Source organism: Cygnus atratus, chromosome 4 (assembly GCF_013377495.2).
Source record: "Cygnus atratus isolate AKBS03 ecotype Queensland, Australia chromosome 4, CAtr_DNAZoo_HiC_assembly, whole genome shotgun sequence".
NCBI lineage: Eukaryota > Metazoa > Chordata > Aves > Anseriformes > Anatidae > Cygnus > Cygnus atratus.
In genome coordinates, this window is record NC_066365.1 from 76324384 (window position 1) to 76346879 (window position 22496).

The 22496-nt window shown below is 50.9% G+C and overlaps 1 protein-coding gene across 10 annotated transcripts in view; it reads left to right on the top strand.

Moving 5' to 3' along the window:
- EXOC6B (exocyst complex component 6B) overlaps positions 1-22496 on the top strand; it is a 293888-nt gene that overhangs the window by 182919 nt on the left and 88473 nt on the right. For 7 of the 10 annotated variants that reach the window (XM_035547430.2, XM_035547427.2, XM_035547428.2 and 4 more), the window contains 2 exons: positions 1551-1685; positions 2714-2893. In XM_035547430.2, the coding sequence (XP_035403323.1) occupies positions 1551-1685; positions 2714-2893 (315 nt within the window). Of the gene's footprint in view, positions 1-1550; positions 1686-2713; positions 2894-8045; positions 8076-10710; positions 12126-22496 lie in introns of those variants that run through there. The other 3 variants (XM_035547434.2, XM_035547435.2, XM_035547436.2) reach the window with 3 other exon arrangements.

A 22496-nucleotide genomic window follows, 5' to 3' on the forward strand; every position in this document is an offset into this window, starting at 1 on the left:
GTAAGGGCTGACATAAGGAAAAGCAAATAAATGAGGACTTTTTAGAAGGCAAAAATCAAGAACAGAATTAACCCAAGGAATTCAGAAATGAGAAGCCCTCCTAGTTATGTGTGTAATGCTTTCCAGGGACCAAGTGCAAAACAGGAGGATTTCAAAAAGATCGTAATTCGATTTCTTACAAGCAAAAAGCTGGCTGAAATCACAGAAGCACTGGCTGGAAGTGACTTATGGAGGTCTCTAGTCTGACCTTCTCCTGTATTATTGCCAAACCTGGGTCACATCAGCTATGGCTTTCTCTAACTGACTTGATTTTTCCAAGACGTAGGTCCCACAGCTTCTCTGGGCATTCTGCTGCAATTCTTAACAACTCTTTTTGTTCCTAATATCCAAGCTGAACCTCCCAGTCTGTGGCCATTGCCCCTTCTTATGTCACCTGGCACCAACACGAGTTGGGTGCTGTAATCTCTGCAGCGTTACTTCAGTATTTATGTGTATGCAACACTCAAGTCGGTGCTTAAACATGAAAGGATCAAAGAGGCAAAAAGAAAAGAAAAGAAACAATGCTCTGCCTGGCAGGGCACTGCCTATTTCCATCTCATTCAGAAACAAATGATTTGTGTTTCAAAATAATTTCTTTAGAAGAGGTAACTGCAGACTACCACACCATACTCCAGCAATTAAATTATGTCAATCCAGAGCATTGTAATGCCTTCTCTGTCTGCAAGAGAAGTGTTTTGGCATGATATCTGAGCTAGATGTTTTTTGGAAAGGTTTTGCTACAGCTTATGTTACACCTTGAAAATATTCATGGCAGTCTGCACAGAAGAAAAGGTACCTGCTTAAGGAATTAGCGATGTATTTGGCTTCCAAGTCAGCGATGCTTGAGTGGGAGCTGGGATTGTTTTCCTCTGGATTATAAACGTTTACGTTGATTGACTTCAGCAGAGTCTTTTGCTCTCTAGTTGCCTTTAATGCCCCAAACTAGCGCCATGTGAAGGCAGCTGAGAAGACAGCATTAAGAAAATTGCAGATAATGGTGGGTATGATAACCAAGGAGATACCAGGGTAGGATCTGCTGTTCACCACACCACCCTTGGAGAAGCAAAACCTTGTGGTTTCTTTGTTGAAAGCCTTAGCGTGATGTTGGTAGGTGTCACTCAAGGTATGGGTTAGTTAGGGTTCACGAGCAGACAGGATACCTGCGATTTGACATGGCACTTCTTTGTAAGCCTGTTGCATTTGAGCTGTGCTGAAACAAGAGCTGACTGACAGCTGAATATAGAAAAGTCATTAAAAAAACCCTTTTGTGATATCAGTGGCTGTCATGGGAAATGCTTTTTTTCCCCAAAAAATTATCTTTTATATAAGTCTCTCGATGTTGTTAAAGGAGGAGAGCCTTTGAGTGTGAAGCAAAGGTTAGTGTGTTTGCACAGCGTCAGCTTTTCATGCCAGAAGTTCTTAGAAATTGGCACCCACCAGCCTGGCACCTCCCTGGCTTCAGGAGCACCTTTTTTAAATACTTTTTTTTTTTCCTTTTTTAACCTTTGCAGCTTGTACAGATCATTATAAACACGACCCATTTGGAAAAATCGTGCAAGTTCCTCGAGGAATTCATAACCAATATCACCAACGTACTTCCAGAGACTGTCCACACTACAAAACTTTATGGGACCACGACTTTCAAGGTGAGAATGCCGGTAAACGGCTCCTCTGGGGAGCTGCCGTCGGTATTTGGGTTGAGAGGATCTGTTTTCAAACCCAGGTGTGTGGGTGTCTGTATGGAGGGAGCTGAGCTGAGCTGAAAGGTAATTTTGGCATATCCTGGGAACTGTATGCCATCAGACGAGCTTTTTGGGTTTGTCCTTCAGAGCAGCTGTATGCTTTGCTTCTGTCTAGATCGGGAGCCTTTGTAGCCCTAATTTACAGGCTGTGACTGCAACACTCATTATCTGCAGGATTAAGCAGCTTTTAAACAAAGGCCTGATTTTTTTTTTAAATGAACTTCGTTTTGCTGTTTGATCTCCATACAGCGTTGCATACATCTGGCCATGAACACAAGCTCTCTCCTTTCACCCGAGAGAATAGATTTTCAGAAATTAAATTTTTGCCTCTTCCCATCTTTTAGTGTTATTAAATGCTAACAGGAGTGGAAATGCTAAAACTCAGGTCTGGAAGAAAGTGCTGGAAATTCCCCAGTCTTTAAATCTTTAAATCCTAACCCCAGAGGATCCTCCTCAGATACTTTACATGAAGTCCTAAGGCTATAACTGGGTCAGTTGTGGGGTGTCTGAATTGTGCCCACTGTCTAGGGAGCAGGAGACAGGATCAGTGCCAAGGACTCCAGCAATGGCAGGGAATTGATTAGGTGAGGTTTGCCCTTGGGATAACTCAGCAGGAGATGAAAGCCCCATGACCCCAGGGAAGTCCCTTCCTCATCCCATCCAGCAACATCTTCCTACTTGTCCTGAGGATGTCTTTTCCTATCCTTGTTCTGGCAGGGAAGCTCTGGGCTTCCAGAAGATCTGGCAGCACAAGTCCCACCGATACGAGCTATCCTGAGGCTGTTACAACCCTGTAGTTGCCTACAGACACTGTCCTGTGCTACCTTTAGGGCTAAGTTTCGGGCCAGTCTTTCATCCCGTTGCTCACAGAGCATCTGTGCAGAGGCGTGGTGTGGAGTCTCCATCCCATACAACTTTACCTTGTTTCGCAGGACGCCCGCCACGCTGCTGAGGAAGAGATTTACACCAACCTGAACCAGAAGATAGACCAGTTCTTGCAGCTGGCGGATTACGACTGGATGGCCATGGAGCCGGGCAGCAAGGCCAGTGACTACCTGGTAGACCTCATTGGCTTTCTGCGCAGCACGTTTGCCGTGTTCACGCACCTCCCGGTAAGCGACCCCACCAATTTGCTTTCTTTTTCTGACCGAGGAGCACACAGACACCTGACGGTGCTGCTGAAAGCAAGGGTTGCTCAAGCCTTATGGAGTGCGATGGAAATGGGGCCTTACGCTGGCTCTGTCTGACAAAGTGTCAAGTGTTATGAAATAGCAAATCTAGTTTTAAAGTGAGCTATTTCACGTGTTAGCAGAAGTCAGGCTTCGGCGAGAGTCTCCCCGAGTATTTGTGATTATTTGTGAATCTGCTCGTGTGTGAACGAGGGAGAGAAACATCCCAGTCCACCAGTAGAGGCAGGAACACAATTCACTACCACCTATATTTTAGATACATTAACTTTCAGCTTAACAGACATTCAACAATCATTTTGAGAGGTCCCAGCAGAAGGGTGCGTATTACTTGAGCTGCAGATACATTTCCAACTGTTTGTCCAATCACTGGATGCCTTACATCAAAATATCGCTCTGCGTCGTAAGGCAGCATATGTTTCTTTCTTTTCTCTGCTAAAATATGCCTGTGTTTATGCTGTTATTGCGATCAAAAATGTCTTTTATGTTGTTTTTTTTGCACTTGGCTGACTAGTGTCCCCTTGAGTAGGAAAAATGTAACCACCAGGGAGTTTCATTTTTGCTCAGACAGCTTTTTTGCTTTTAAACAAGATTTGTTCTGAGCTGTCTGGATATATACTTACGAGTCTCTTCAATCAGCAGGTATGTTGAAATAGCAAATCTTGTGAAGTCTGTATTTGTCCTAAAAGCAATTCCACATCTTTCTTCTTCACTGGACTGTCATTTATTTGTTGTTACTGGGTGCCCAGGATTATAGAGTACCGGCACACAGCGTGGGCACCTTTTTATTGGCTTGGCTATAAACAGGAAGAGAAGGCTGATAATACACAAGGACACTTCTTAACTTCATTCTGCTGGTTAGTGTCTCGGTGATTGCACCACTGGAAGGGATGCTTATGCACTCCAGAGCACTCCAGGAGGTGTCACAGCCCCAAAACTTCAGCAGTACCTTGCAAACTCTTCCACATAGTTATGTCTTTGCCCTTCTCCATCATGGCAGCAAGATTCGGTAGCTGGTGGAAACGAGCTCTGGTTTGCCGTGCTTGGAGAAGCCACCAAAAGAGAAATGAAAGCGGCTTTCCCAGTGTAGCCACTTTTTGGATTACGTACACAAGCAAGTAGTGGAATTGCTGGAAGCGGTCAAACAGCCCTGCCGCAGGCAGCAACTTTTACCTGCTCCCAGAGCAGCGAGTGTGTGAGCTCCGGGCAGGTCCCCTTGGTAGAGACGGAGCACCAGGAGCTAAGAAAAGCTCAGCCTTCCTCTCCGCTTTGCTTTGGACCCTTTGTTGATATTTTTAACACGTTTGTACCTCAAGCAAAGGAGCTACAAGGGTACAAAAGTACAGGGGTACGAGGGTTTTGTTTCCTGTGTACAGAAACACACAAAAGGGCGTGTTTTTATAGGGATATTTATATAGGGACAAAAACCCTTTTTTTTATATAGGGACAAAACCCCGCTGGTGGTTCTCGCCCCCCCATGCAGTCCAGTTTGGGGAGGGTCTGCTCCCCGCACCGCAGCGTGGCTAACGGGAGGGATGAGGATAGGGAGAGGAGCCCACGGTGATTTATGAGATGGGCCTGGAGTGATTTATCTTCCTTAAACATTAACGTTTCCATTTTGAACTCATCAAAATTGTTTCGGAGCCCGGGAGGGCAGCAAATCGGCCGAGGCGGCTCGAAGCAGCCTTTCTGTTCCGCAGCTGCAACAAAAGCACCGAGTGGGTGAGGAGGCTGCTGGCTGCGGTGGAGGAGCCGGGTAACGTGCTGGTGCTGCTCAGATGCTCTCCTCGGAGCATCGCACGGCACTGAGCCTGCCACCGGCCCCGAGACAGGGCAGGCAGCTTAATCAGAGGCTGCGGTCTGATTTCTGAAGCTACAGATCAGGGTTAAATGGCTGAAAGGAGAGAGAGGTCTGGGATTTTTGATATCTTGGAGCTCCTGCCTTGAGAGGAGCGTTACGGAGACGAATCCCTTGCACTTTGCTGGCAGGTCCCTGCGTACCCTGCAGGCGGCAGCGAGCGAGGGGGAGTCAGGAAGAACCAAAGGCTGGCGGCAAGGTACCCAGCTCCCTCGGTGATCCCTTCTCATGAGGCTCAAGGGCCTTTTCCCGGCAACTTATTTAGAAACACTTTAAAATCTGAGTACATTTCGAAGTGATTTGTAGGAGATGAGGCGTGGGAAAGCCCCCGTCTGTCTGAAAGGACAGAAAAATGAAGGCGATGTTTGTGAAAGCACCGAGTGTACGGGATGTGCTTCCTCTGTGGAAGGAAGGAGTGAGAGGGCTTGGAGAGGGAAAGGAAGCATCTCCAAAAAGCGTGAATTGTCAGTCCGTGTGGGATTGCCAGTGGCAAGGTAGGGCCTTCTCTGTACTGCTGACCTACACCCAGCCCCAAATGCACCACAACCTAAAGGAGCTGCTGTCCTGTTTGAAGCGTTTGCAGCCTGTTCCCGCTATAAAATACAGGATCTCCACACTTGGGTAGCTTACAGGGAGAGGGAAGGGACTGCAGTGTCTGTCCTTGGGGAGCGGAGCATCCTCTTGTTCCTAGAAGTGGTCTCTGCACAACGCCTGCCCCTCTGTTCTCTTGGCTTCTGCTGCTTTGGAAGTGCCCCCAGCTTCCCGAGCTGGCTGCCGGGTGCCTTTGTGCTCCGAATTTCTGCCATTAACCAAAGCGAAGGGCTCTCTGCTCGCGTGCGACCTTGCGGCAGGTTTTTAGGAGAACGAGAGCGGCAGGCTGAGGAGATGACTAAGTGGCAGGAGGCGAGCTACTCAGCGGCCCTTTGTCACGACAGTAATTACCCCGAAAAAAACCTTCACCTGCTGATCAAAGAAACTCGGCCTGGGCATGTCGGCGGTTCCCGTGCTAAAATTACAGCAACAAAAAGCTCTGTCCTGTAATATAACAGAGCCGAAAGCCCTGATCCTGCAAAAATGCAGGCGGTTGCTTAACTTGACGTGTGAGTAATCCCATTGTGTTGGCCGGGGCTGCTCGTGGGCAGGAAACCTCCCTGGGGTCAAGGCTCAGAGCGCGCAGCGGGGCCCAGCAAACGGCCTTGGAGGGTCCGGCTGTCCCCGGGCAGCATTTCGGAGAGATTTGGAGAGAGGAGAGGAGGAGAGGCGAGATGCTGAGCGAGCAAAAAGCTCCGGCTGTGTGTCCCTTTGGGGGACACAGGACCGAATCCTTCCCGTATTTATTGCGGGGAGGGATGAATACCCCTGCCTCAAGCTAGTCCTGGCTCGTGGAGTGGCACAGAGCGTCCCCTCTTCCTTGAGTGTCCAGGCAGGAATTGCAATTCCTGATTTTTCCCTTAGAGCAAGTGGGGAAGAAGCCTTTGTAGCAGCTCCTTCTGCTTGCCCGTGCCGGGGGGGCGGCTGTCGTTCCTAAAGCCAGCAGAAAATGCCTTATCCCGGGAGTCCCCAGAACCTCTTCCCTTTCTGCAGCTTCGCTTCGGGACGGCGAGCCCGGGGACGGGGGTGAAAAGTTCATGGTGAAGTTAACGGGGCTTTGGTGCATACCGCTGCTGCACGGGCTTTTCATGGTGGTTTATAGCCACAATTCGAAAATGCTCCGCTAAGTGCCCAAAATGTCTCAAAGCAAATAACATGCTGGTGGAAATAAAAGCAGAATTAACATTTGGCTTCGAGGCTGCCCTCTTCCTGTGTTAACCAGTGAGAGTTGGTTACGGCCGCCGCTGCTCTGCTTATTAATATGGGATGCTCAGGCCTCCTTTAAAAGAAAATATCTTTTTTTTTTCCTTTTTTTTTTTAAACATTAAAAAAAATGGTTTGCTGGTTTTCAGCAAGGAAAGGGCCGCGGCCTCAAAAATGAACATTTTCGGCATCATACTTTTAAAAAGAATGACTGAAAAAGCCTTTTGTCTCTGATGGCTGATTGTTGTTTTTATTTCTTGTTAGACAAGTTAATGTAAATCGCATTGACAGGGCTACTCCAAACACACTGATTTGTTGACATTAAGCTTTTCAAAGATGGAGGGTTGTGTCAACACCTACAGTGAACTGTCAGGTTAACAAAGCAAGGATGTTTTCCTGGGGGAGGGGAGCGGGGCAGGGGGGAAGGGGTGTGTTTTGTTTTTATTTTAAGTTTCCTTTAATCCTCTGTTAGTCTTGTATCTTGATAACCTCCTTTGGAAGGTAATCAGGGCAGGTCAAGAGGTGATGGTGACCCGGGAAGGGGAAGCAATCTTTCAGCGATCGAACAAACTCCAACCTCCGCCGTCCCGAGCAGTTCAGCGGGAACTCTCTGCGGAGGGTTTTGTTTTTTTTTTTTCCCCCCCCTTTGTGCTTATTTTTGCCAGATGGCAGGCACAGATTTCAGCTGGAACTGCGCAAATGCTGCGGACGCTCTGCCTGGAACATTTTGCCTTATTCACCATATTGGCATCTCTTCCCAGTTGCAAATAAATACGCTGGCCCCAGCAGATTTTGCATTGGTGGAAAGAACTTTAAAAGTGTTTATTTTCTTTTTAAAGAGAACAGTTACCTATGTTTTTCTTTTAAAAGCCAAATCCTGCATAATATGTGAAAGGGCAAGACGTGCATGGAGGTAAAATGCACCGCAAGCCCGAGCTCCGTACCAGCCACAGCCTTGACCACACGGGGAGGGAAGGTCATTTATTTCACTGAGTGGAAAATAACTGTCAGGAAAACATGATACAAGCACCAAAGACACGTTCTTTAGATTTGCACGAATCCAGCCTGTGCTTAGACAACATCCCCTTGCCCTTGGAGGAGCTGAGCGAGTTCTGCAGACGTCTGTGGGCCTCTTGCTGGGGTTGGACATCTGCCCGTGGGCATCTCTCGTGCCCATTTTACAGGTGGGAAAGCTGAGGCACGGGGCTGGCAGCTTGCCCCAGGTTGCACAGCCCGTGTAATACCAGGGCCAGCAACAAAAGTGGCACTTGTTGCACTTTGTGATTCGTTCCTCCTGTAGCTCGTGCCTGGGTCGGAGCGCTGAGGGGTTGTAGGTGCCCGATGGATGTGTACCTCTCTGCCTCGCTCGCTGTTGCTTTGCTCTCTTCTGCACTTGACTTAAACTCCCTGTGTTGTCCTCTGTAGGGGGATGTAGATGTCCACTCTACAATGTCGGTGAGTACACGGCTCTGTGTCGGGCGCGTGCCGGCTGCTCTGCTCGCACCTCCAGCGTTAGAGGGTGAGTTGAACCAGAAGGGGTCATGGCTCTCGAAAGGGAGGAAAGGAAAATATTAACTTTGGGTGGAAGTTTGTCCCTTCCTCTGCTGCCGACGCAGGCATGAGTTTTCTTTCAGTTTCTGAGATAAATCAGTAGAATAAATAGGAGGCCGGGATAGCAGGTTTCCTTGCAGACAGGTCGCACACAAGTGTGCCACTGAAGTAGCATTGATAAATCGTTGCTTTTAGACCACGTCGCTTTTAACTGCCTCCTTTTATCCCCCATGCATCCCTAAATGTGCGAGGAATTAGGGGCAATGCCTGCTATTAGGGAAAGCACGATGGGATTTGCAACCTCTACTTGAAAGAGAAAAGACCTTTGTAAATCCCCCCATGCGCCCTGGGTTCTGTTCAGCATATATCTCCCTTTCGAGCTGACAGGCTCTGTTGCCCCCGTGGGGATTTCCCTCCCGGTCTAAGTGCTCCAACGCGGCGCTGGGACTGCTAAGCCTTCCCTCCGGCGGTATTGTTCGAATATTATTTTTCCGGAGAGCAGCGTGGGCTCTTGATGTTGCTATCGCCCGATTTGGATTAGGGCAATTAGCACAAAAGACAGCGGAGCAGACCTTTAGGACCTGCCTTCTGGTTCAACGAATGCCTCTGATTGTTGTCGTTTCTGCTTGGTTCGTGTGCGGGAGGAAAGCTAAGGCATTTTTTCCGCGGGTAGATGGCAAAGTGCTCTCGAGCTGCCGTTGTTGTGCCTGTTCCCATGTCCGCAAGCCAAGGCGCAAACAAACGAGCGCCTCGTGCTCGTCGACACGAAGCGGCTCGATGCAGTTGTGTGCTGTGAGACCCAAACTGTGCTGTGGTGGAGCTCCGAGCTTCTGCTTCTGCGCCTCTAAGCCCTGCTCTTTGCTCAAGCTGCCTGCCAGGCTGCCGCGGCGGTGTCGGCGTGTCGCGGCGCGGTTGGGTGCGTGCGCCCCTTTTCCTGGAAACTGAGCATGGCCGAGCCTCGAGTCCTTGCGGGCTGCGGGCACCTGGGGGGTTCTAAGTCAGCATCGAGGTCTGAAATCAGCGCCAATTTCTGGAAAGAAGGAGCCTGCTGAAAGCAAGCCGAGGCCAGATTCCACCAAAGCCACGGCTCGGTTCCCAGCTCGCCGGGCAGGGATGCGTCGCGCTCGCTGGCGGTGTCCTGGTATCCTTCTTTGGCAGGGGGGTTGGACCCAATGATCTCTTGAGGTCCTTTCCAATTCTGTGATACCAATTCTACAATTCTGTGATTCTCTGCGATTCTGTGACCGCATCCCCCCATGGCCACCAGTTTCCAGAGGCGATGCAGAGTGTCACCTTGTGCTTAGACCATCCCGCCTGGTGGCCTTGGGGTGTACCGCAAGAGGGACGGATGCAAAAAGTAACATTGCCTCTGGCTTCCCAAGACTTTCAACAATTTAGAAGCCAGATGTATTTATTTCTTTAATTGAATCCAGTGCCTAGACAGCTATGGAGTCAGCTTCCTATGGAGAGGGGTGCATTAGTTTCATTAAGGTAAATCAATGAAAAGTAATACCTGGAGGTCCCCTGGAAAGGGTCAGGAATGGAGTAATCCCTTTATATGGTGGGACTTTGCTGGCCTGCTCTTAGTTGGTTTTGTTTTTGACTGCAACAGATTCTAATTTTCCTTTTAACCCCTCTAATTTTTTGTTCTCCTGGTAGTTTGTATTAATTGGTGGAAATAAATCACCAGTCCGTCTGTCTAGGAGAGATTTAAAAATAAAGATCTGTTCGCACGAAGTAGCAGCACAAAGAAGCAATTGTAGCAGCGTTTAAAACGTCCGGTGGGAAGCAGTTGTGGCTGATCCTAGAAGGTTCTTGTTGTAGTAGATACAGACAAAATCAAACAAATAAAAAAAAAAAGTGAGTTGCCTGGGACACAGACATGGATGGGGCTGAGAGCAGTGTCCAAAATCCTCTGTGCGCTTCCTCTGCTCTCCAGAGATAATCCTACCCTCTTGAGGGGTTGCTCGGACCAGTTTGCCCTAAAGGTTGGGCAAAATGCCCTTAAAATGAGTGTGCCCTGGTTGGGAAAAGATGAGGTTATGGCTGGAGCGGCGCTGCATGGCTGTGTGGTCCTGTGCTGCCTGCCTGGCTGTGGGCTGGTGGCTGCGAGTTACCTTCCTCTTCTTCTCAAGTGTCTCTGAAATCCTAAATACTTGCAAAACTGAAGGGCTCCAAAGAAGAACTAATGGTTGCTTTAAAGCAAGGAGCGAAGCGTTCAAATACGGTGGATTTAGCTTGGTTGGCTGGGGAGAAGGCTGACCTCTGATTAACCCAGGAGCGCTAGTTAACTAGAATCCGGGTAAGCCAAGTTATCTTGTAATTACATGGTTTCTTGTATGCTTTCAGCACTTTGAAAATTAATTGAAGCTAAAATGCCCAGTCCCATAAATCCTTTAAACCAGGGTGTGCACGCTTACCTAGGAATTGCTTCCCTTTGAGTAGTCACCTTGGCATGTTTGGCTTTGATTTTATTTTACAAACTTAGATTTATAAAGCTATTTTATGCTTACTTTTGCATGCACATACATACACAAAGAATCAGATGTGTGGTACGGGGAATTTGGCAGTCGAAAATCCATCCTCGGCGTGAGGAATTCGAACACGCCTGCTGCTTCCTGCACCGGAGCCCAGCGCAGACCTTCCAGCAGCCCTAGCAGAAGTTAAAGTATGTTTTTTCCCTTTAGGCTCAAATTTAAGTGAAACAATAGACTTTGCAATTACACGCTTTCCTCTGGTTTCATGCACTGGCAACCTGAAGTCTTGCAAGACTCCTCTTAAGCAGCGAACGTGCGAAGGAATGCTAATTTATGCCCATCTGCTGCAGAAGCCCCTAGCTATCCGGCCTAGCCTCACCTCGGCAGCAGAGCAACCTGCCTTACAGGAGCCCGGTCTCGTCTTCCCCTCCCCTCCGGGATCCCCGGGACTGAGGTTGCCCGGAGAATTATCAGGAATTTGTGTGGAATATTTGGAGCCTGGCATGGCTGAGTGCTCGAGCAGGCTGGGCCGGTGGCAGCGGCACGCAGAGAGGCGTTCGCCATGCATCCTGCAGCCCAGGTTAGGTATGGCACGAGAAAGGAAGCAAAGCGTTTAAAAATACAGAACCTTCTGGGTTTCTCATGATTGCTGTGGCCTTTCTTCATCACGTTTCGTGAATGGCAATAACTAAGGAGAAGCTGATGTGCTAACATAAAAAAAAGGAAACCAACCGCAAGTTAGCAGTCATTTTTGCAGTTTTCATTTTCTTCTCTCTGTATCTCAACTAGAACACGTAAATATTGGAAATGGAAATTTCGTGTAAGATTTAGTTCCTGGAAAAGTGCAAAACCAGCCGAAGTTTCATGTGCTTCTTGGGTTGGTCACCGCTCCTCAGTCATCGGCTCTGATCGCCCAGCTTTGAAAAAAAAAATTGGGTTGGAAGTGGAGTGTTGCGTTGTTTTTTTTTGTTGTTGTTTTGAGCTCATCCTTCTTTCCAGTCTGCTCAACATCTGGGGCTTAAGTCATGTACGAGTTCCACTTCCAGCAGGCAGCCGTACGTCACGGAAAACACGCCGACCCCTCCGCTGGGCATCGCAGCGAGCGGGGATCTGCCCACGCGCGGGGTCTGCAGCCCTCGGAGCGTGAGGAACCCCTCGTGCCGGGGCGTCCGCAGGCTCTGCAGGCGAGGAGCAGCGCAGCCTGCTGTTCTCCAGGCCTCGAGATCTTTCACCTTTTATTTATACCACAACTGCTAGGAGTATATTGCGAAGATGAAGCAAGAGCACTCTCTCTTTTTAAGTCTTCCTGCTGCCATAACTGGCAGATGCTTTGCCCTGATAAATCAGCAGAAATAAGCATGGTTCTAGCTCTTCGTACGTTAGGGAGAAAATGCAAAATCTGTATTTAATCAACCTTTTGTTTCCAAAATGGCAGCTGCTTTGTATTTAATGGAAAATCAGACTCTTCCCAATGGAAAGAATGTTATTCCCAAAGCGAATACAAAAGAAAATAAAAGCCACAAAAGAGGAGGATGAAATATGTCATTTATTTTTTCTCGTTCGTTCCAGTTTTGCTCTCTGATAATTGTCGGGCCACGTCTCTGGTTTGTGTCAAGTAACTCAAAGTCTCACCCCGTGGACATGGGGACCAGGAGAGCCTCGCCGAGCGCTCGGAGGGCTGCATGCCTCAAAGAGGACCGAGAAAAATTACGGCTACTTCTCGTGTGCATATAAAGAGACTCATTAAACACAGGTTATTTATGGGTTTAATTCCGCTGCGGAGGTGCCTCCGTCGTTAGAGCTTCATATTTTTCCTTGGCACCTCTTGGTGCAGGATCTCAGTGTCCTTTTGCAGAGGCGGAGGAGCCTGCCTTTGGGGAGCCCCAGGTGGGGGGAGAGAACTGAGGAGCACCAAGCCCACGCCGTGTCCGTGCCCACCCGGCGTGTCCGCAGGTCGCAGCCCTGTCCCTGTGGCTGCAGCGAGTCTGTGTCATCCACAGCCCCGTCCCTTCTCGGTCTGCTGCTCGAGTCTGCTTGCAGCAGTGTTAAGGCTGAAACACATTAAAACATTAAAAAAAGTAAATATATTAGTTTTTGGGGAGGTTGCCAAGCTGACACTGTGGCAAGCCGAAAGCCCCGGTTCTGTACGATGCAGTTTACGGTTCCCTCCTGCCATGGCATGGAGATACCTTTGGGGAAAGGAGAAGTGATTTTAGCTGTCGTGACGTGCTCTGTCCATAAGTTTTGGGTTTTGCTGGAGTTTTGCTAGCTGCTTCCATGCTGAGCTCTACATCTCCCTGCCTTGTGATGCCGTTTCTCATCACAGCAAGGCCGGGCAGGCATTTGCAGCGCAGCACGTAGCATGACCGAGTATTCAGAGAGCAGGTAGAGGAGGTAAATGTGACTTACTAATCTGTCGTTGTTTAAAAGAGAGGGTCACGTAAAGCAGGAGGCAGCAGGTTTGGAGTGGGAGCTTGTTGCCACAGGGCGCTGCCGAACCGCCAGCCCACTGGGAGAGCTGGGAGCAGATGTGTACCCAAACATTGAGAGCATCTACAGGTAAATCAAGTAGGCTGATGAGTTCAAAGCACATAATTACTAGCTTTTCTCGAAGCTTGATGCCGTCATGCGCCTGACCCAGAACTGCAGCAGTGGGAAGGTCCCTGCACAGCTCTCTGAAGCATCTCAGGAGACCAGACAGAGCTGGGTGCTCTGACAGCGCTGCTCATTTCTGGTGGGCCAGGCTCTGTGCACAACAGTTCCCATTCTACAGACTTTAAAAAAGACGTTAATTAAAAATGTACTGCCATGCGTTTGTAAGAAAAAAGACCTGGGTCTTGGAATCCTCTGTTTCTGTGTATTTTCTGCACACGCACACCTAGCAGCTCCCTGGCTGAAGCTGTGCTGCAGAACGCTGAGCTGCCCGGGGAAGGGCCTCTGCCTGCTCTGTGCCTCCGCAGCGCTTCAAAGACTTTGCCCTGCGGTCACCGCAACAGCTGCGGCCCGAGGTACTTCCCTTCCCCGCCCGCTGCCCTTCCTCCTATTTATTTATTTTCCTATTAAAAAAAAAAAATAAAGTGGATGGCGCTCGTTGACTCTGACAGCACAGCTAAAGTGCGGGGGGAAAAGATCTGATGTCCCTGTGCGTGCCCGTGCCTATATCCCGGATTGGTTAAAGAAGAGAAAAAATCAGAAAAAATATGTATACAACCATCAGCCTCCGACGTGCTGCGCTGTGTGGGAGCCTCGGGTCTCCCCCAGCCCCATCCCGAACAGCTCCCGGCTGTGGGCCTTGGGCATCTTCCCCAGACCAAGCTCCTGGGGACTTTTCTCTTTTATTGGCACCTGAAGGGTTTTGCATCGGACCGCAGTGGTCAGCGTAACCGGCTGCCCGGTTTATTTTCCGCGTGGTGAAGATAATCGCTGGATGTGCTTTTTTTCCCCCCGTTTACCTTTTTATTTGCCCGGTTGCCCATGAGCTTCTGTCGGGAGCTCAGATTCGCCGTGTGTCCGTCTCGCAGCCCTATCTGTGACAGCACGTTTTCCCTTGAATGCTCAAAATAGAATAGAAGTGGTAAATGTTTACTTCTGCAAACGACACCCCACTGATTTTTCAGATCTCTCTGGAGGACAGCCCCTCGAAGCCAGGCTTTCCCTCTGCTTCCACACGGCTTCAAGGCGAGCCCGCGGCCTGGCACGGTGGCCGGCCAGCTCGGTTGTAGCCATGGCTTTTGGCTCCTCGGGTGCTTGCGAGGGCAGCAGATCTTTGCCCAAGACCGATTCCACTTGAAGCTCTGCTTGTTGGCACCGCTTTAAGGTTCTTGTGGGTTCACTGAGGTGAATCTGAGACTTTCTGGCGAAAAGGTGTCTCGTGAGCCAGGCTGCTAGGTGATAGGGATGGGTGAAGTGATAGGGAGACAAAAATTCCCGGTTTCCATCAGAAGAGGGTGTGGCGGTGTCTCAGTGGTGACATTCAGCTTAAACCTCCTGACCTGCTGATGGCAACGAAGCTTCTCCCACACGCCACGAAACCTTTCCAGGTTTAAACTCCTCCCAGCCAAGTACTGAAGTGTGCGGGGTGAAGAAGGGCCGCAGCCTGCCCTGTGCGGGGCGAGGACCTCTCCTAAAGCAGAAGCCGTCCTGCCCTGTGTCACTTTGGCCGTGGCAGACCCCGGGGAGGAGGAGACCTTCCTTGTGCTGGCCCCCAGCAGCGCAGCACCGATGCCTGGCCCCACGAGCAGCAGGATGGACCCGGGGGCTCTGTACGCGAGGTTGTTGGCACCAAAGGGCCCGGTTGTGCTTTGAACCCAAAATGCCTTCTTCACAGAAGCACATGGGCAGTCTTCTTTCTTCTTTTCTTCTCCTTTCGCAAGTTTGGGCACCAGAAAACCTCTGGTTTTACCTCCCCCAGTAACATGAAGGACCTGATGGAGGACCAAGGCGCATCCTCCTCCCCGGCAGGCGTTGCTCCGTGCTCAGAGCCCCGGCCCCAAGCAGTGCTCGCCGCCGTCTTCTCCTGGTGCTTGGGTTTCCTTGTTTTTTTTTGTTTTTTTTTGTTTGTTTGTTTGTTTGTTTGTTTTGGTTTTCCTTGTTTTTTTGGTTTTTCTTGGTAGCTTCCAAACCCAGAGAGGCTTCAGCTGAGCACTTTGCAGCTTGGGGCCAGTCGCCTTTAGCCAAGTCCACGGTCAACACACAGACCTCAGTGTGTAGCTCCTGGGGTGACTTCATGGGGCAGGAGATTAAATACAGGGCTTGGCGGTGCCTGCAGTCAAGCGAGCAGCCCCTGACCCTCGCACATCCATCCCCTCGTGCCCCACACCCTCACACTAACGCAACGTGACGGGGCTCAGCCCTGCTGCACACCACGGACCGACCTGCTCTCGTCCTCTTTCCATAACGCAAACCATTTGGGGAGGAAAAACTGATTGTCCCTGCTTGCTAGGGGTGCTGCAAAACAAATCTTTAGCCATGTAAATAGAGCTAATGTTGTAAAGAGGGCAGAAAAGCAGATCTTTCTGCAAGTGCTGGCATTTGTAAATGTGCTGCTGGGTGCCGTGGAGTTCTGGGCACTGTGCAGTGGGATTGGGGATGTCTGCGGAGCTGAGCTCCTCCGTTCACAACAGGTGCTGGGCTTTTGTACAAAATGGGAGGCTCTCTCGATACCTAGTTTGAAGCTGATCCTCTCAGGGATGGATTTTTGTGAATATCGTACAGGCAAATGTGTTGTGAATGCAAGCTGCTTAATGGCATGAGCGAGTAAGCTCCTGCTGGCTGTGCAGGATGGACTTGGGCTTCCAACTGCAGGTGTTGCCTTATGGTGCACGAGGTACACGTCCTCAGTGCATGGGGCATGGAAGGAGGAAACCCTAAATATTGCTGAGGGGGAATCGGAGACCATGGTTCTGAGCCTTTTCCCTTCTTGTGCCCTAATCTGGGTTTGGTTTAGGTGCAGTTCTCAGGAACCTGTGGTTCTCAAGATCGGCATCTTCCCTCTTTTCAGTACCAGGGCAGAAGTTTCTTTCCTGTTTCGCTCAAAATCCTCTGTGCTCCCAGGTCAGTGCAAAAGGGAAGTCAGTTTAGGAAGCCCCACTGACTCTTTTCCCTCCGTGGCCAGGTCCCTGCGGTGCCGTCCTGCAGGTCCGGAGGTGTGAGCTCTGGTCTGGGCCATGTTCCTTCGGCCCTTGTCTCTCCCCTCGGCACCATCAGATGCATCCGTTGCTCCTGGCCCTCTTCGTCCTGGGCGTGGTCATGTTTATTTGAAAGATGTTGGGTGCAGACCCACAACAACAAAAAAATGACAGTAAATATTTGGTCAGAATTGAGAATGGATTTCTGTACAATAAATAGCACATTTTTCATTTCGTTTTTAAGTAGACTTCTTAAAACTGCAAAAGTACTCAACGTACATTTGTTTTGACTTTTTGTGAAGCGTTAACGTATCTGGATATGGGTTTGGGATTTCTTTTTGCCATCTTCAGTGACTGCCGAAGAATTTTTCCTTTAAAAAACAACAATAAGAACGAACCCGGGTGCTGTTAAGAAGAACCTGGTAGATCAGGATGGCAAAGGAAGCTCTCCTCTCAGTGTCAGCAGAGCTGATTTACGGATTTTGCCACAGCTTAGTGAGGTTTGGAGCTCTGGTGCTGCTGGCAGAAAGGGAAGTCCAGAGGTGTCAGGGGGGCGCTGGAGCACAAGGAAATCGCTTCTGCCTCTGGGATCTTGCAGCATCTGAGGTCTTCATCCATGCCTGCACAGAGGGTGTCTGCTGGCCTTATTCTCAGGGGTGGCAGGTTCAGGGTTCGTTCTGGTCTGAGCTTTGTCCTGTACCTACTGATCCCTCCGTCAGGTACCCAACAAATCTCCAAGCTCATTGAGATAACTCGATTTACCTCTACAGAAGGAAAACCCAGCTCATGGCGATTCTGTCCCGCCAGCTCCCAGCGTATTTACCATGGTGAGGAGCTGCCTGGTGGCAACGGTTTAGATTGAGCCAATAAAAAGTTAAAAGCAGGCAGAACAGAAGAACAGTGACAAGATAGTCATTAAATTACCAGGAAAAGGGACTTCACCTTTCTGTTGTCATTTCTTAGAGGTTTGATGTTGCTGAATGCTTGCTCATTATAACAGCATCACTTGCCACTTCTGTGAAATATTCTGCCAGTATCGCATTATGAATTGGAAAAGAAAACAACTAAAAAAAAAATTACTGGGATGAGTTGTGTTGTCTATAACACAGTAGACACTTAATATTGAGGATTTCATTTCTTTTTTTCCCCCAATTTTCTGTTGTCCGAAGTGTATGGATTTGCATGTCCCAGTGTAGTTAATCAAACCAGTCTCGATGCTTGGTGCAGATTAAAAAGAAATTCTGCTCTTAATAAAAAAAAAAAGGAAACTCTGAGACCATTTGAGACCTCTCAGGCTTTGTTTTTCATGGAAACGTTGCATTAATTCATTGGTGGGTTGGTGGAAGCGCTCTCGGCGCGACAATCGGACTTTTGTGCGCATTCCGACGGCCACGTTGCACAAAATTTCGGACGAGGGAAAAACGAGAGGCACCGGCAGGTCCTCGCTCAGCAGAGGTGCTGCGGGCGCTGGGCTGGGGCCCCTCGGGTCTCCTGGGGGCCGGGGGCTGATGCCAGCTTGCGCGGCGGCCGCGGCTCTGCCGGCAGCGGTAGGTGCGTGCCGGGGAGCCCCCGCGCCCCGCAGCGAGGTAGGTAGCGGCAGCCCGTTCCTGATTGCACGCTAAGATTAATGGGTATTTATTTTAACAACCATTCCGTTTCAGTAGCTTTTAATGAGTCCTTTGATAGCAAGTTCCTTAATTAACAAGGCAGCCTTTCAGCTTTGCCCTTCCCTAATTGTTAACATACTTGCTATTTTCAAACAAACGCGCTACCGTGAGCGGTGCCGGCTCCGCGCTGACCTTCCCCACCGTGGCTGCTCTGCCTCCTGGGAACCCGAAGGGTTTCAGCTGCTGCCCGAGGATGAAATGCAGCTGAAATGAGATGATTTCATGGCTGATTTCCTGCACCGTGATTGACTCTGCAGGGCTCGGTGGGGTCCGAGGAGAGTTGCCCATGCCAGCGTGCTCCAGTAGGCGCCCCTTGGCTTACCTCTGGGGGAGGGCATCAAGAGGTTTGGCTCCGCCGCTTCGTTCATTGGCACGGCCACAAGTGGCCTCCTTGGGTCTGACACCCCTGTGCCTGGAGGAAGCCCTGGGGGGGACAGGGAGGACAGCGTCACCTTCAGAGGTGTCATGGAAACTCCAGCTGCAAATTGCACCAAAGGCAGTGGACAGAGGGGTTCCTAGGTGGAAAAACAGAGTGATTCTCGTCTAGAGCAATAGGTTGTTACTTCTGTGCTCAGGAGGAGGAGAATTGCTTCATTTTGCTGGCCACTGGATCGTGTTTGAGATCAACGGGGTGGGTGGGCAGGCATTGGGGTGCCTTGGCCACTGAGCTCTGCAGACTTTCACCCCCAGCCCAGGTCTCCCCCGTGCAAACCCAGTTCAACCTTGGTGAGGTTTGCAAAGGTCTCGAGTGAGCAGCTGATGCTACGGCGGTTTTCCTGAATTACTTCTTGTGATTCAGAGCTCTTTGGTTTTCTGTTGAGTTTGTAAATGAGCTTCAAGGGGTTATTTTTTCCCCTTCTCTGCTCTGGGCAGCCTGTGCCAGGGCTCCGGCACCCGCCCGGCCCAGCAGTGCTGCCTGAAGACGTGCTTCAGGTTCTGGTTGCATCCTTCCTCTGGCTTCCTCTCCAAATCACATCTTGCATTTCAGATAAAGCCTTCCTGAGCGTGGGGTACCAGTGCACCGAGGAAGCTGAAGCATTTCTGAACTGCGTGCGGGCTGAGCTCATTTTGCAGCTTGCCGTGGAGCAGGATCACGACATAGCCCTGCGACTTCTTAGGATGCCGACATGGGAAGAGCCTTTGGGAGTGCCAGCAGTTGCACCACACGCTTGCAAAGGCCATGGTGGTAATTAGCAGGGGTCTGAGCCCTCCCTGCTGAGTGCGGTGGCTCCTCCAACCCGCAGCAAGAGCATGGGGTTTTCTAGGAGCGACGTCTGGGGCTGACAGCCCTGCTGCATCCTGCTCGCCGAAATCTCCATGCCAAGGCACATGTCCTGGCACCGCCAATGCGGGTGGGGCCGTTAACGATTTCGGAGGCTTGGTGGAAAACACGTCAATCAGGGGCTCGGCTCGCTGCCGTCGGGGAGCGGAGCGCGGCGGGCGTCCCGCAGCGAGCCGGGCTCGGCCTCGCGGCGCCGGCAGCGCTGCCGTCCTGCTCGCAGCCCTGGCGCCGTGGGAAAGCTGTAAAGTGAACCGGAAAAATAAAAAAAATAATAATAATAAAAAAAAAGAAGACTGTGAAGTAAACCTGTATGGTAAATACATGCCAAAGAATCCGGGGAGGAAGAACCGCAGGCACCAGGACGTGCTGGGGGCTGCCCAGGTGGAAAGTGGCTCTGCAGAAAGGGACCTGGGGGTCCTGGTGGACGCCGAGGTGAACATGAAGCAGTAACATGCCCTTGGGCCAGGAAGGCTGGTGGTGTGCTGGGCTGCATCAGGCAAAGCATTGCCAGCAAGAGGAGGGAGGTGATCCTGCTTCTGTGCTCAGAACTGGTGGAGCTACACCTGGAGTGCTGGGCCCGGTGTTGGGTCCCCAGTGCCAGAGAGCCCTGGGCACACTGGGATGAGCCTGGCATCACCCCCTGAGCTGCTGCAGGGCCTGGGGCACCTCTGCTGCGAGGGGAGGCTGAGAGAGCCGGGGCTGCTCGGCCTGGGGACGAGGAGGGCAGGGGGATCCCGTCCGTGTCCGCCAGGCCCCGCAGGGAGGTGCGGAGAGGCCGGAGCCAGGCTCTGCTCAGCGGTGCCCAGGGCCAGGCCCAGAGGCCGCGGGCCCAGCCCGGAGCCCCGGCGGCTCCCCCTGCCCCTCAGGCAGCACTGCTGGGCCGGGCGGGTGCCGGAGCCCTGGCACAGGCTGCCCAGAGCTTGGGGGGCTCCTCCTGGGGGAGCTTCAGCAGCCGCCGGGACGTGGGGCTGGGCACCCTGCTGGGGCAGGGGGGGACCTGCGGGGCCCTGCCTGCACCCATGTTCTGGGATTCTGTGAACCAGGATGGGCACGTTGTGGTATGAGGGTGTGCGAGATCCCTGCCTGCGTGCAACCCAAAGCAGCACAGGTGTGAATATCTGCAGTGTTCCTGTCTCTCTTGCAGCAGCAGCAGCTTGGCAGTAGCGATAGATCCGTGTCCCGGTGTTATTTTTCTCCTATCAGCAAGAGCTGCTTTATCGAGCAGATATTGCACTGTGTTTCCGGAGAAATGTTCTAAAATTGATGGTTGTCTGCAGCCGCTGATCTTACAAGGAGCTGCCGTAACTGGCATCTGTGTCATTGGGGGGATCTGTATTTATAAGGCTGAAAAGAATAAAAATTCTGGGAAGGTTTTAGACCTCTGTGCCCAGGGAGGGAGATGCTGCTCAGGGGAGGCAGTCGTCCCCTGTGGAGTTTCTTGCACCTTCCTGTCTCTAGCCAGACATTCAGCACAATGATTTCAGCCCCCGTGGCATCTTCAGACCTTCTAGTAGTAAATAAAAGGAAAACTGGATTAGTGCTTACAAGGCAAAAAGCTATCTTTCATATTCGTTTATCTTTCATCCCGTAATTTTGAGTGTAAACTGTCAGACATCTGTATGTTCTTAAAGCTGAGATTAAAGGCCAACTCTTTTTAAAAACAGAGCGGGTTTTACGTGCTTAAACCTGGAGAATAATGGAAATAAAAGGTGGGATTCTCAGCTGTCAGGAGAAGATTCGGCTTCAGTGCTTTCAAAGGCACAGTGCACGTTTGCACCTGAAACAGGTTTTGGGCCCGGCCAAATCCCACGTGAAAAGGAAGGAGCAGGGGCGGCCGTGCCAGAAGCTGCTCCCGTTGGATTCCCTTTGCCCTCCCTGCAACGAGGCGCAGTAGAAAATACTGGCAAAGAATTTCATAAAGCGCCACTGCAGGAACCTGCAAGCCGCTTTCGCTGTGAAGGCTCGGCAGAGTTGTTGTGCTGTCAAGCCGTGATGATTAAATTACTTTTCCCTCCCGTCCTCCTTGCGTTTGGCTTATTAACTTGACGTTTCATCTCAATTATTTGCTCTTCTTCACGCCCTCCCAGTGTCGCTTGTCACTCACTCTTTATTCGGGCAAGCCCGGCTAGCCGGAGGAATGCGTGCACCGGAGCAGGCGTGTTTGCAGGCGTAGGTAACCCTTTAGGTACCTCCGTGTTGCTGATCCCACCCTTGCTCGGTGTACGAGAAGGGTTTTCCCCTAAGATTTTTCTCGGCGAGGCAGAAAACCTTCCCATGGGTCTTCCTTTTGACTTCACCTGTGGGGGTTTGTGCTGTGACATTGCCCAGGCTGCTCCGAGGGTTGCAGCCTGTGTCCAAACCCATGCATGACTGGCTTTTCGGATGCTTTCCAAGCAGTGCACTGAGAGGGAAAAGTCCCTTTCGGACTTGAGTTGCGCGTCTCAAGAAGTCTCAAGTTGGCTGGGGAACAGCTGTGGAAGTGCAGAGAGAGAGGAAGGCCTTCATGGGTGCCAACCCCGCGTCCTCATCGGGTGTTTTCACGTTGGCAGAGCTCTCCAGAAGTGCTACTGGACTCTGCTTCCAAACTTTTGAGGACGTTGTGTCTGGGTACCCCCAAGGCATCAAAGCACGGCCTTAGTTCGGCCTCCGAAGCTCAGCGCCGGGCCCTGCAGCTTCTTACAGAAGCAGCGGTGCTGTGCAGCCTTGCCAACCAGCTGGACGTGCCATACTCTGCTGGACGTGCCATGGGCAGCAGCTGCCACCTGCAGCCCGGCTGGGCGGCAGACACCACTGGCTCCTCACCCCGTAGGTGACTCCTGAAGCTGGGACAGAATTGGGAAGCAAGTCCTGCCGTACAAGGAGGGACGAGAGGGCTTAGCGTGCCCTTTGCCCCATGCCCAGCATGTGTGCAGGCCCCAGAGCTCGGCAGCTTTTCTTTCTCGTCCTCTCCTTCCCATCTGGACCAGGACTGAGCTGCTCAATAAAGCATCAAAACTACCTGAGCACAACAAAACCTGCAGTGTCTGTTGGAAGTAATGAAGACAAATCGCAGTCGGGTACCAGCCTGCTTCCCACCGCGGTTGGGGATGAGGAATGGGCACGAGCAGCGTTTTAAATAACCAAATATGTCAGAACGGCACAAGTAAATGATGAAGAGCAAAAACTTGTGGCTCTGCCGCTAAACTTTATGGTTGCCATGTTTCATCTTAATTTTAGTGCAGGTGTTTGTGTTGGGGTGAGTAATGAATGCTCCTGGAGCCTGGGAGCGGCAG